Raw genomic sequence first — 15,436 nt, forward strand, 5'->3', positions numbered from 1 at the left:
TATAAGGCTACATGCTAGCAATGAAATCTAAGTGTAAGTAAAGAATATTTTTTCACTTTCTACTTTGGTTGGTTGAGAATGTTGCCAATTATTATTTTTTTGTTAACTTCTATTCAGTATAGTGAATTAGTCTTTTACTTATGCCACATGCCCTGCAGTGTAAGGAAAGCAGCCTTATGCCAGCTATGAATGTGCTGTTTGTTTTTTGTGCCATTCTGCTACAATTGAGCACTATTTTGCACTATGCTGCATAATATGCTCCTTTCAGACAAAGATTCTACTGAGCCATGTGTATAAGATTATGCAGCCTACACACTGATTACTACGCTGGATTAATTGGCCCTGCCCATTGCCTCAGAGCCTCTGATTACTTTCCAGTCTAATTCATCGAGAGCTGACAGGAGGAGCATAGGGAGGTGAACATGGCTTCTTTTTGATCTCGTTGTGATTCTTCCTTTTTAAATGACAGTGCCAGGCGGACACCGCAGTTGCACAGCCAGTGCTTTTCCCTCACATCCTTTCATCAATTCCTCTGTAATAATCCTGCCGCCTGACTCAGAAAAGCACTATGATGTTACCTTACTGACCTTGCTGATGGTGGCATCCTGCAGCTATTGCATAATTCCTTTGTTGGCTTCGGTTTCTGGGAAAAGAAGTAGGTCACTAGAATTACATTATTATTTTTTTAAATTTTTAAGAAAAGAACTAAAAAATGGAGCAAAAAAGGTATTTTTCCTTTCCTAAGCATTTTTTTGTTTTATTCTGCTCCTTACGCAAATAAATAAGGTGTAATACTAATATTGTATTGTGCTCCCGGCTGCTAATGGAATGGTTAAATTGAATCTATTCTATTGAATTATTTATTTGCAAGTGGTCATATGCAGCAACTTCCTGCAGACATGATCTATGTACTTGGTCCTACTGCTGTCATGCAGACATGATCTATGTACCTGCTCATACTGCTGTCATGCAGACATGATCTATGTACCTGGTCCTACTGCTGTCATGCAGACATGATCTATGTACCTGGTCCTACTGCTGTCATGCAGACATGATCTATGTACCTGCTCCTACTGCTGTCATGCAGACATGATCTATGTACCTGCTCCTACTGCTGTCATGCAGACATGATCTATGTACCTGCTCCTACTGCTGTCATGCAGACATGATCTATGTACCTGCTCCTACTGCTGTCATGCAGACATGATCTATGTACCTGGTCCTACTGCTGTCATGCAGACATGATCTATGTACCTGCTCCTACTGCTGTCATGCAGACATGATCTATGTACCTGGTCCTACTGCTGTCATGCAGACATGATCTATGTACCTGGTCCTACTGCTGTCATGCAGACATGCTAGTGAATACCTCGGCACTGTCTACAAGAAATATTAGGTAGCTGGCAATGTGTCAATCTAACTGCGTTTTTATTATTTTATTTGTTTCTCTCCTAAACTGGAATAGCAAGGTTAAATGTGTTCCCCCAAGGGGAAAATACCAATTTAGCTTATTTACATTGACGGGTGACGTTAAGTTCTTAGAGAACACAAATAATAAAACCTTAGTTTTAAAGGACCAGCAAATACAGTAGATTTGCATAATTAACAAATGCACAATAACAAGACAATGCAATAGCACTTGGTCTGAACTTCAAATGAGGAGTAGTAGATTTTAATTTTTTGGGGGGACAGATTTCAGTTTCCACTCCTCCTGTATCATGTAACAGCCATCAGCCAATCACAAATGTGTATACGTGTATTCTGTGAATTCTTGCACAAGGTTAAAGGGACATGAAACCCAAAACTTTTCTTTCGTTATTCAGATAGAGAATACAATTTAAAAAAAGTTTCCAATTTAAGTCTATTATAAAATTTGCTTTCTCATGTTTGTGAAGAGATACCTAAGTAGGAAGCGTGCACATGCCTAAAGCACTACATGACAGGAAATAGTGCTGCCATCTAAAGCCCTTGCAAATGTATAACGTTGCAAAACTGCTGCCATATAGTGCTGCTGACACGTGCACACTCCTGAGCTTACACCCTTGCTTTTCAATAAAGGATAAAATGATGAAAATTTGATAATAGCAGTAAATTGGAACATTGTTTAAAATTGTATGCTCTTATTCATGAGAGAGGAAAAAATGTTTGTCCCTTTTATTAGGAGCTGGGGATTTAAAGTGTAAATATAAAAAGACTGCACATTTTGTTACTGGTAAGTAAATTAAAAAGATGATTAAAATTGCATACTCTATCTGAATCATGAAAGTTTAATTGTGACAAATGTCCCTTTAAGGGGACATAACACTTGGTATTTAAACATTTTTTTGTAGTGTTGCAATAAATTTAACAGTATGAAAGCTTTCTGAATAGATTTCTTTCCAATCTCTCCTACCTTATTTGGAGGAGCCAGCTTGGCTTATTACTGGAGTAGATTTATCTTGCCACTACCATTTTGTTAGCAAATTGTCCATTGTTTCAAACTATCTTATCTAACCCCCTCTGCAGTGGCTATTTAGGGACAGCTATGTGGCAGTTAGATTTGTGAAGTCTGCAGTGTCCACTTCTAACTTTCAGACCTGGAAAACCCACAATTGAGTTAAGTTACAGAAAACTAGAGGACTAAATGACAGTATATGACAGTGCTATTACACATCATTAAAGGAGCACTAAATAAATGTCATGCACCTCCCTCTAATCATAGGTGCTGCTGTTATGGAACTTGGGTTACACTGCAGGTATCTAAAGGAGTTATTGCACACGTGCAAACACATCATCACTGGAATGTAATGAAATACAGATTTTAATATTCCTGCACCCATGACTTGGAGGAGGCAGGGAATTACCTTAATACTGTGCTTATAAAAAGTGTTCAATGTCCCTTTTAAACAGATTGTTAGAACATCGAGGTGTCTTTATGCATTTTTCATTTTTTCAGTACCTTATTACACTCTTTTATTTATTTATTTTTGTATTTTAGCACCTTTATCTAAATCTCCAGGTGTTACACGCTTGTTTATATGTTCCAGACCATCACTATGGTGTAGGATGCCTGAATATGGGCCACTGCTACAGTGGCTTACAATTCTGGCTCTTTTGGTTCAAGATTCTCTACACGTGGCATCTGGCCACACAAAGGGGCCCTAATAGATGCTTAAATGGTAGTTGTAATGCAAGGACCATGTTCTAATTTAGAGCATTTATTTTGTAACAGATTTGGTGTAAAGGACTTTGTAATGATCGCTCTGTTGGCTGATTTGACCCCCAGGATAATTCACAACTTAGTCTTCCTAGACACCTTAAGGGGTTGTTGTGACTGTAGGATCACGATAACCAATATGTATGAATACAGGATGATGCTCCATTAGTGTACAAAGGCTGCTTTGCCTTTATTGTTCTCCTACTGTAAATATCATGCTCATAGACTTAGTGATTAAAGCAGCAGTGACTTTTTTTTTTTTAAGGGGCATTCCGGTCAACTTTAAACGCACATAGATGAATTACATCTTTGAATAGAAACAGATTTACAATATAGATGTATTGGCAAAAATGCTTCTAGTAAAAGTTATCACTGTTTTAGTGTCATCATTTTTCTCTGCACGTGCATTTGAATCATAGCTAGATATTCTCAGTGCACCAGCATTTTAAATGCTACAGCTCAGAGCACCAGTGGGGCGTGTATCATGTTGACAATTAACAAATTGAGTCATTACCAAATGGTACAAGCACCTTAGGCTCTTTGAGCAAGTGCTGTGTTTTAAAGGGACACAAAACCCAATTTTTTTTCTTTCACGATTCAAATAGAAAATACAATTGTAAACAACTTTGTAATTTACTTCCATTATCTAATTTGTTTCATTCTCTTGGTATCATTTGTTGAAGGAGCAGCAATGCACTAATGGTTTCTAACTGAACTCATGGGTGAGCCAATCACAATTGATAAATATAATGCAGCTACCAATCAACAGCTAAATTCTCTGCTGTTCACGAGGTTACCTAGATAAACCTTTCAGCAAAGGATAGCAAGAGAAGGAAGCAAATTAAATAATATAAGTAAATTGGAAAGTTGTTTAAAATTGTACTCTCTATCTGAATCATGAAATACATTTTTGGGGTTTCATGTCCCTTTAAGTATGCACTGTGTACCAGCATTTTAATGTTACAAAAATGCTTCTATTCAAAACTGAAATACATCCATGTAAATTCCAATTTTGACTGTAATTTCCCTTTAAGTAGCTAGAATTATTTGATTTTATTATGAAGGCGGTATGGTCTATATATCCTAGTGGTTCTTATTTATATCTTTATCAGAAAACCAGATCACAATGAATGTAACTGATTCTAATCTGGATGACCTAATATGAAAAGCATTTGAGGAGTTGGTAGCCGTCAGATCACTAAGTAGTTGTACTCATCCTAGTGAACATGTTTTTAATACAGATTTTATATTCATAAAGATGGCTAGAAATAAAATGCTCTCAAAAGTTTTTCTTCTGAACATACACGTCAAGACCTTTCAGGAATTCTGTGAAGTTTGAGGGTTGCAGCTATGGAGGGTACTTAAGACCTTAGTGGATAATGTTCCTAAGCAGGTGGCTGGTGCAAGGAAGACACTAGTTGGGAATTGTCTACAGTGCAGTAGAGCTGTTGCTAAGGGGGTGGGGGGGGGGGTTAATTTAAATTACTAGTCCATGAGAGTGATATTAAATCATGGTTTTCATTTTTAGAATAATTTTTCAGATTAATTTTCCGGTTATATCAGAGCATTATTGATTTGGCTATATATTAGATATGCTTAGATAGATCATTTAAATTAATGTTATTGGGAGGTGAACTATCTCCAGTTTAATAGGTTAATCCTTCATATTTGATACATTTCCATCTTAATGGGAGGAGAGTCCACTGCTTCATTCATCACTTGTGGGAAATAAGAACTTGGCTACCAGGAGGAGGCAATGACACCCCAGCCAAAGTCCCCTGAGTGTCTCGGGGTGATTGTCCCATTCCCTCCGGCAGAAAGAGGTCTGGGGTATTATTCAAACCTTATTGTGGTCCCAAAGAAGGGCATGTTTCATCCAATTCTGGACCTAAAGGCTCTAAACAAGTTTTTGTGAGTTCCATCGTTCAAGATGGAGACTATCCGGTCAATTTTGCCCCTGGTTCAAGAGGGGCAATTCATGACTATAGACCTTGAGGATGCTTACCTTCATGTTCCAATCCACAAGGATCACTTCAAATTTCTAAAATTCGCCTTCCTGGACTAGCACTTCCAGTTTGTGGCCCTTCCGTTTGGTCTGGCAATGGCCCCAAGAGTCTTTACAAAGGTTCTGGGAGCTCTTCTCGTATTTGCGAGAGCCAGTGGGATTGCAGCGTCACCGTATCTGGACGATATCCTGGTCCAGGCTCCATCCTACAGTCTGGTGGAGGATCACTCGAGAGCTCTTCTCCTTCGGTCCCACGGTTGGAAGATAAATGAAGGGAAGAGTTCATTGGTCCCCAGCAACAGGGTGGAGTTCCTGGGTACGATAATAGATTCCTCAGCATTGAAGATATTTTTGACAGATCAGAGACATTGCAAGCTTGCGTCCAACTGTCTAGCCCTTCAGACATCCTTCAGGACATCTGTGGCCAGGTGTATGGCGTAATCGGGCTCATGGTATCCAGCATAAATGTCATTCCATTCTCAGACTTCTTCAGCTGTGCATGTTGAGACAATGGAACAGCGATCATTCAGATTTGTCCCAACAGATATCTCTAGACAGACCGGTGAGGGAGTCCCTATCTTGGTGGATCTGACTGGGGCAGTTGTCTCAGGGGACATCCTTTCTGAGACCATCCTGGGAGATTGTAACCACGGATGCAAGTCTATCAGGATGGGGAGCTGTTTGGGGTGCCAGAAAGGCACAAGGCAGATGGACTCGAGAGTAGTCGAGTACCTATAAATATTTTGGAATTTCGAGCGATATTCAACGCTCTGAGGACTTGGCCCCCTCTGGGGTCTTCCCAATTCATCAGATTCCAATCGGACAACATTACCTCGGCTTACATAAACCACCATGGGGGGGGGGGGGGGACGAATAGCTCCCTAGCAATGAGGGAAGTATCTTGGATTCTGGAATGGGCAGACTCACAATTGTTTGCTCTCAGCGATCCACATTCCGGGTGTGAACAGCTGAGAAGCAGATTTTCTGAGCAGACAGACGTTTCATCCAGGGGAATGGTCTCTCCACCCGAGATGTTTGTGGAGATCTGCAGCAGATGGGGGACACCAGAGATAGATCTCATGGCGTCCAGAATCAATTGCAAGCAACCCAGATATGGGTCGCGATCCAGGGATCCCCAGGCGGAACTGATAGATGCCTTGGCGGTACCCTGGGATTTCAACCTAATTTACATATTTCCACCGTTGCCTCTTCTACCTCGGGTAGTGGCCCGCATCAAGCAGGAGCAAGTTTCGGCTATTCTGATTGCTCCGTTGTGGCCGCGGAAGACGTGGTTTGCGGATCTAGTGGCGATGTCGTCATATCCGCCGTGGAAGTTACCCTTTCGCAAGGATCTGCTAGTTAAAGGTCCTTTTCAACATCAAAATCTCGATTCTCTGAGGCTGACTGCGTGGATATTGAACGTCTAGTCTTAGCCAAGAGAGGATTTTCAGAGAAAGTGACACTCATTCAGGCTAGGAAGCCGGTCACTAGACGCATCTACCACAAGGTTTGGAGGGCCTACTTGTCCTGGTGCAAGGAACAAGGATACCCGTGGCATAAGGTCAGGGTATCCAGGATTTTGGCCTTTCTTCAGGACGGTCTGGATAAGGGTCTTGCCGCCAGTTCCCTAAGGGGACAGATCTTGGCTTTATCTGTACTTTATCTGTGTTGCATAAAAAGCTTGCAGAGCTTCCTGACATTCAGTCCGTTGTTCAGGCTTTGATTAGGATCAGACATGTCTTCAGAAATCCTGCTCCTCCTTGGAGCTTAAACTTGGACACTAAAACTTTTTTTTCTTACATGATTCGGATAGAGCATGTAATATTAAGCAGCTTTCCAATTTACTTCTATTATCAATTTTCTTCGTTCTCTTGCTATCTTTATTTGTAAAAGCAGTAATAAAAGCTTTAAAGCCGGCCCATTTTAGGTTTAGAACCTGGGTTGCGCTTGCTGATTGGTGGCTAAATGCAGGCACCAATCAGCAAGCCCTATCCAGGGTACTGAACAAATATAGGCTGGCTCCAAAACTTTCATTCCTGCCTTTCAAATAAAGATAGCAAGAGAATGAAGAAAATTTGATAATAGGAATAAATTAGAAAGTTGCTTAAAATTGCATGCTCTATCTGAATCATGAAAGAAAAAAATCTGGTTCAGTGTCCCTTTAAGGTTTTGCAGAGGGCTCCGTTTGAGCCTATGCATGACCTGAACATTAAAGGGACACTGTACCCAGGTTGTCCTTGCTGATTGGTGGATAAATTCATCCACCAATCAAAAACTGCTGTCCAGAGTGCTGAATCAAGAAAAAAGCTTAGATGCCTTCTTTTTTATATATAGATAGCAAGAGAACGAAGAAACATTGATAATAGGAGTAAATTAGAAAGTTCCTTAAAATTGCATGCTCTATCTGAATAATGAAAGAAAAATTTTGGGTTCAGTGTCCCTTTAAGATCATCTCATGGAAGGTCCTGTTGTTATTGGCTATTGCATTGGCACCCAGAGTCTGAGTTGGCGGCCTTGCAATGTGAGCCTCCCTACTTAGTTTTTCTTGCTGATAAGGCTGTTCTTCGCACTGGCTTGGGATTCCTTCCCAAGGTAGTGTTGAGTCGTAACATCAATCATCAGGAAATAGTAGTTCCTTTCTTGTGTCCTAACCCTCCTTCTTCGAAGGAGAGGTTACTTCATAATCTGGATGCGGTTCGGGCCTTGAAGTTTTATTTTCAGACCACGAAGGAGTTAAGACAGACATCGTCCTTCTTTGTTGTGTATTCTGGAAGGCATAGGGGACAAAAGGCCTCTTCAACTTCTCTCTTTGGTTGAGGAGTATGATCCGTCTTGCATATGAGACAGCGGGACACAAGCCTCCTCAGAGGATTACGGCTCACTCGACTAGAGCTGTGGCCTCTTCTTGGGCCTTTAAGAATGAGGCTTCTATGGAGCAGATTTGTAAGGCAGCCACCTGGTCATCCTTGCATATTTTTGCAAAATGTTATAAATTTGACGTTTTTACTTCAGCGGAAGCAGTTTTTGGTAAAAAGGTTCTGCTGGCTGTGGCGCCCTCAGTATAGGGTCTGCCTCCTTTACCCTCCCGTTTTTTTCATTCAGTGTCCTCTAGAGCTTGGGTATTTGTTCCCACAAGTGATAAAGGAAGCAGTGGACTCTCCGCCCATTAAGATGGAAAACATAAATTATGCTTTCCTGATAATTTCATTTCCATCTGTGGGAGGAAAGTCCACTGCACCCGCCCGTTCTCCGGTGGGCGGACCTAAGTTTATTTTTCATCTTCTGGCACCATTTATACCCTATTTCTCCTACTGTTCCTTGTTCCCTTGGCAGAATGTCTGGGGGGAAGAGGGGAGTGGGGGAAGTATTTAAGCCTTTGGATGGGGTGTCTTTGCCTTCTCCTGGTGGCCAGGTTCTTTTTTCCTCACAAGTAATGAATGAAGCAGTGGACTCTCCTCCCACAGATGGAAATGAAATTATCAGGTAAGCATAATTTTGTTTTTCCAGCTCTACTTTATTAGAAGGAGAAAAATGATTATCTTAATCATTATTTAAATAGTTTTATTTAAAGAGACAGTCAACACCCAGAATTTTCGTTGTTTTAAAAGATAATCCCTTTATTACCCATTCCCCAGTTTTGCATAATCAACAGTTATAATACACATTTTACCTCTGTAATTACCTTGTATCTAAGCCTCTGCAGACTGCCCTCTTATTTCAGTTCTTTTGACAGACTTGCATGTTAGCCAATCAGTGCTCGCTCCTCAGTAAATTCACGTGTATGATCTCAATGTTATCTATATGAAACACATGAACTTACGCCCTCTAGTGGTGAAAAACTGTCATTTAGATTAGAGGCGGCCTTTATGGTCTAAGAAATTAGCATATGAACCTCCTAGGTTTAGCTTTCAACTAAGAATACCAAGAGAACAAAGCAAAATTGGTGATAAGTGAATTGGAAAGTTGTTTAAAATTACATGCCCTATTTAAATCATGAAAGTCTTTTTTTGGACTTGACTGTCCCTTTCACTAACTAAAGAGAAATAACCTTTTCATTTTTAAAGGGACAGTCTAGGCCAAAATAAACTTTCATGATTCAGATAGAGCATGTAATTTTAAACAGTTTTCCAATTTACTTTTATCACCAATTTTGCTTTGTTCTCTTGGTATTCTTAGTTGAAAGCTTAACCTAGGAGGTTCATATGCTAATTTCTTAGACCTTGAAGCCCACCTCTTTCAGATTGCATTTTAAGTTTTTCACCACTAGAGGGTGTTAGTTCGCGTATTTCATATAGATAACACTGTGCTCGTGCACGAGAAGTTATCTGGGAGCAGGCACTGATTGGCTAGACTGCAAGTCTGTCAAAAAAACTGAAAAAAGGGGCAGTTTGCAGAGGCTTAGATACAAGATAATCATAGAGGTTAAAAGTATATTATTATAACTGTGTTAGTTATGCAAAACTGGAACATGGGTAATAAAGGGATTATCTATCTTTTAAAACAATAAAAATTCTGGTGTAGACTGTCCCTTTAATGCTTGCCCCTCACTCTTAGGTCCTTGAGCAGATATATGCCTCTCCAGACAATATTCTATTCAGTGAGCTTCTTGAAACTTAGTATGGGTGACTGTGTGCATAGATTTGCAGGGGAACACTGGCATTAAGGAACAGAATTTTTTTTTTTTTTTTTAAATATTTTGTGATTCGGAAACGTGCACTTTTTGTAAAAATGTTTTTATTGAAGCGTTCAAAGTTCAATACAAAACAAGTGATTTAGAGTTACATACATGTACATTTGTAAGCTTTATGATGATAAAGAAGTACAATAAATCTTATTGAACAGTGTGTGTCTTGTCTTATACAATCATTTATATCAGATATCAGTCAAATCTAATTTTAGTATTGGATTTAGTTATGTTGCTAGTTACATGGAGTATTATTTACAAGTTACTTAAGTAGACTAGATCATTATTCTGCATACTCTCTCTCGTGAGCGGGGGGGGGGGGGGCGTAGAGCAGTAAGGAGGTCCTAAGGTATAGTTAGATGGTGGGGGCCTATGGAGAGAATGCTTTGAATTTGGTTGACTGATGCTCCTCCCAAGAGGCAGACAACAGTGCATATACAGTATATCCATGTAGTGTTTTATATAAAAATACTCTTTCATTCTATTCGAATGGTGACATTCTTGTAGCCATTGGGCAATAGTTGGGGCAGCAGCATTTTTTCATTGCCTAGCAATGAGGATCTTAAAACTATTGCATGTGATAGTGACAAGTTTACGTTGCGTGAGCATTTTTCTTTCATGTAATTAGCAAGAGTCCATGAGCTAGTGACGTATGGGATATACATTCCTACCAGGAGGGTCAAAGTTTCCCAAACCTTAAAATGCCTATAAATACACCCCTCACCACACCCACAATTCAGTTTTACAAACTTTGCCTCCTATGGAGGTGGTGAAGTAAGTTTGTGCTAGATTCTACGTTGATATGCGCTCCGCAGCAGGTTGGAGCCCGGTTTTCCTCTCAGCGTGCAGTGAATGTCAGAGGGATGTGAGGAGAGTATTGCCTATTTGAATGCAATGATCTCCTTCTACGGGGTCTATTTCATAGGTTCTCTGTTATCGGAGGTAGAGATTCATCTCTTACCTCCCTTTTCAGATCGACGATATACTCTTATATATACCATTACCTCTGCTGATTTTCGTTTCAGTACTGGTTTGGCTTTCTACAACATGTAGATGAGTGTCCTGGGGTAAGTAAGTAAGCTTATTTTCTGTGACACTCTAAGCTATGGTTAGGCACTTTTTTATAAAGTTCTAAATATATGTATTCAAACATTTATTTGCCTTGACTCAGGATGTTCAACATTCCTTATTTTCAGACAGTCAGTTTCATACTTGGGATAAATGCATTTGTTTCAATCATTTTTTCTTACCTTAAAAAATTTGACTTTTTCCCTGTGGGCTGTTAGGCTCGCGGGGGCAGAAAATGCTTCATTTTATTGCGTCATTCTTGGCGCGGACTTTTTTGGCGCAAATTTTTTTTTTTCTGTTTCCGGCGTCATACGTGTCGCCGGAAGTTGCGTCATTTTTTGACCTTTTTTTGCGTCAAAAATGTCGGCGTTCCGGATGTGGCGTCATTTTTGGCTCCACATTATTTCAGTCTCGTTATTTATTGCTTCTGGTTGCTAGAAGCTTGTTCACTGGCATTTTTTTCCCATTCCTGAAACTGTCATTTAAGGAATTTGATCAATTTTGCTTTATATGTTGTTTTTTCTTTTACATATTGCAAGATGTTCCACGTTGCAACTGAGTCAGAAGATACTTCAGGAGAATCGCTGCCCAGTGCTGGAGCTACCAAGCTAAGTGTATCTGCTATAAACTTTTGGTATCTGTTTCTCCAGCTGTTGTTTGTATTGCATGTCATGTCAAACTTATTAATGCAGATAAAATTTCTTTTAGTACTGTTACATTACCTGTTGCTGTTCTGTCAACATCTAATTTTCAGAGTGTTCCTGATAACATAAGAGATTTTATTTTTTAAATCCATTAAGAAGGCTATGTCTGTTATTTCTCCTTCTAGTATACATAAAAGTCTTTTAAAACTTCTCTTTTTTCAGATGAATTTTTAAATGAACATCATCATTCTGATACTGATAATGGTTCTTCTGGTTCAGAGGTTTCTGTCTCAGAGGTTGATGCTGATAAATCTTTGTATTTGTTCAAGATGGAATTTATTCGTTCTTTACTTAAAGAAGTATTAATTGCATTAGTTATAGAGGATTTTGGTCCTCTTGATACTAAATCTAAACGTTTAAATAAGGTTTTTAAATCTCCTGTAGTTATTCCAGAAGTGTTTTCTCTCCCTGATGCTATTTCTGAAGTAATTTCCAGGGAATGGAATAATTTGGGTAATTCATTTACTCCTTCTAAACGTTTAAGCAATTATATCCTGTGCCATCTGACAGATTAGAGTTTTGGGACAAAATCTCTAAGGTTAAATGGGGCTGTCTCTACTCCTGCTAAACGTACTACTATTCCTATGGCAGATAGTACTTCATTTAAGGATCCTTTAGATAGGAAGATTGAATCCTTTCTAAGAAAAGCTTACTTATGTTCAGGTAATCTTCTTAGACCTGCTATATTTTTAGCGGATGTTGCTGCAGCTTCAACTTTTTGGTTAGAAGCTTTAGCGCAACAAGTAACAGATAATAATTTTATAGCATTATTATTATTCTATAACATGCTAATAATTTTATTTGTGATACCATCTTTTGATATCATTAGAGTTGATGTCAGGTATATGTCTCTAGCTATTTTAGCTAGAAAAGCTTTATGGCTTAAAACTTGGAATACTGATATGTCTTCTAAGTCAACTTTGCTTTCCCTTTCTTTCCAGGGTAATAAATTATTCGATTTTCAGTTGGATTCTATTATCTCAACTGTTACTGGAGGGAAGGGAACTTTTTTACCAAAGGATAAAAAAATCTAAGGTAAATTTAGGTCTAATAATCATTTTCGTTCCTTTCCTCACAACAAGGAACAAAAGCCTGATCCTTCATCCTCAGGAGCGGTATCAGTTTGGAAACCATTTCCAGTTTGGAATATATCCAAGCCTTATAGAAACCTGTAGCCAGCTCCTAAATACCCATGAAGGTGCGGCCCTCATTCCAGCTCAGCTGGTATGGGGCAGTGTACGTTTTCTTTTAAGGTACAGAATTGGCTTCAAGTTAAGGCCTCCTGCAAAGAGATTTTTTTCTTTCCCGTGTCCCAGTAAACACAGCAAAGGCTCAGCATTTCTGAAATGTGTTTCAGATCTAGAGTTGGCTGGAGTAATTATGCCAGTTCCAGTTCTGGAACAGGGGCTGGGGTTTTATTCTATCTCTTCATTGTACCAAAGAAGGTCAATTCCTTCAGACCAGTTCCGGATCTATCTATATTGAATCGTTATGTAAGGATACCAACATTCAAGATGGTAACTGTAGGACTATCCTGCCTTTTGTTTAGCAAGGGCATTATATGTCTACAATAGATTTACAGGATGCATATCTGCATCATCCAGATCACTTTTAGTTTCTGAGATTCTCTTTTTAGACAAGCATTACCAGTTTTGTGGCTCTACCGTTTGGCCTAGCGTCGGCTCCAAGAATTTTTTTCAAAGGTTCTCGGTGCCCTTCTGTCTGTAATCAGAGAACAGGGTTTTGGTATTTCCTTTTTTGGACGATATCTTGGTACTTGCTCAGTCTTCACATTTTCGCAGAATCTCATACGAATCGACTTGTGTTGTTTCTTCAAGATCATGGTTGGAGGATCAATTTACCAATCAGTTCATTGTTTCCTCAGACAAGGGTAACCTTTTTAGGTTTCCAGATAGATTCAGTGTCTATGACTCTGTCCTTGTCAGATAAGAGAAGTTTAACATTGATATCAGCTTGTCAAAACCTTCAGTCACAATCATTCCCTTTGGTAGCCTTATGCATGGGAAATTTTAGGTCTTAGGACTGCCGCATCGGCTGCGATCTCCTTTGCTCGTTTTCACATGCGACCTCTTCAGCTCTGTATGCTGAACCAGTGGTGCAGGGATTACACAAAGATATCTCAATTAATATCTTTAAACCGATTATACGACACTCTCTGACATGGTGGACAGTTCACCATCGTTTAGTTCAGGGGGCTTCTTTGTTCTTCCGACCTGGACTATAATCTCAACAGATGCAAGTCTTACAGGTTGGGGAGCTGTGTGGGGGTCTCTGACGGCAGAAGGGGTTTGGGAATCTCAGGAGGTGAGATTACCGATCAATATTTTTGAACTCCGTGCAATTTTCAGAGCTCTTCAGTCTTGGCTTCTTCTGAAGAGAGAGTTGTTTATTTGTTTTCAGATAGACAATGTCACAGCTGTGGCATACATCAATCATCAAGGAGGGACTCACAGTCCTCTGGCTATGAAAGAAGTATCTCGAATTTTGGTTTGGGCGGAATTCAGCTCCTGTCTAATCTCTGCGGTTCATATCCCAGGTATAGACAATTGGGAAGCGGAGTATCTCAGTCGCCAAACGTTGCATCCGGGCGAATGGTCTCTTCACCCAGAGGTATTTCTTCAGATTGTTCAAATGTGGGAACTCCCAGAAATAGATCTGATGGCTTCTCATCTAAACAAGAAACTTCCCTGGTATCTGTCCAGATCCTGGGATCCTCGGGCGGGGGCAGTGGATGCATTATCACTTCCTTGGAAGTATCATCCTGCCTATATCTTTCCGCCTCTAGTTCTTCTTCCAAGAGTATTCTCCAAGATTCTAAGGAATGCTCGTTTGTCCTGCTGGTAGCTCCAGCATGGCCTCACAGGTTTTGGTATGCGGATCTTGTCCGGATGGCCTCTTGCCAGCTGTGGACTCTTCCGTTAAGACCAGACTTTCTGTCGCAAGGTCCTTTTTTTCCATCAGGATCTCAAATCCTTAAATTTTAAGGTATAGAGTTTGATCGCTTGATTCTTGGTCAAAGAAGGTTTCTCTGACTCTGTGTTTAATACTATGTGACAGGCTCGTAAATCTGTATCTAGTGAGATATATTATAGAGTCTGGAAGACTTATATTTCTTAGTGTCTTTCTCATCATTTTTTCTTGGCATTCTTTTTGAATACCGAGAATTTTTCAGTTTCTTCAGGATGGTTTAGATAAAGGTTTGTCCGCAAGTTCCTTGAAAGGACAAATCTCTGCTCTTTCTGTTCTTTTTTCACAGAAGGATTGCTAATCTTCCTGATATTTCATTGTTTTGTACAAGCTTTGGTTCGTATAAAACCTGTCTTTAAGTCAATTTCTCCTCCTTGGAGTTTGAATTTGGTTCTGGGGGCTTTTCAAGCTCCTCCTTTTGAACCCATGCATTCTTTGGTCGTTATATTACTTTCTTGGAAAGTTTTGTTTCTTTTGGCCATCTCTTCTGCCAGAAGAGTCTCTGAATTATCTGCTCTTTCTTGTGAGTCTCCTTTTCTTTTTTTTTTTTTTTTTTTTTTTTTAAAGATATTTTTATTGAAGTCAAAAACCAGTACATAGTATAGGGAATGTCTCAAAACATTCACGAGACAATGTGTACAAAGCATAATTAGGAGACAATGTATTCTAGTACTTCAAACATTTCTATAAAATGTGGGCTATCACATAAAGAGACTTCAGTTTTGTTTAGAGCATAACATATGTAATATAAGCAAAAATGGTCCTCTCCTAGCTATATACAAAGAAAAGTA

At 39.5% G+C, this 15,436-nt stretch overlaps 1 protein-coding gene across 5 annotated transcripts in view; it reads left to right on the top strand.

The window, feature by feature from the left end:
- The window catches only part of MTUS1 (microtubule associated scaffold protein 1), a 938,324-nt gene that overhangs the window by 390,866 nt on the left and 532,022 nt on the right, over positions 1-15,436 (top strand). Inside the window, exon 1 of one of the 5 annotated variants that reach the window (XM_053703916.1) lies at positions 552-655. The exons of the other annotated variants lie outside the window; for them this stretch is intronic. Within the exon in view, the coding sequence (XP_053559891.1) occupies positions 595-655 (61 nt within the window). The 5' untranslated portion in view covers positions 552-594. Of the gene's footprint in view, positions 1-551; positions 656-15,436 lie in introns of those variants that run through there. 5 annotated transcript variants of the gene reach the window in all.

This window comes from Bombina bombina, chromosome 2 (genome assembly GCF_027579735.1).
Source record: "Bombina bombina isolate aBomBom1 chromosome 2, aBomBom1.pri, whole genome shotgun sequence".
In the NCBI taxonomy this organism is placed as follows: Eukaryota; Metazoa; Chordata; class Amphibia; order Anura; family Bombinatoridae; genus Bombina; species Bombina bombina.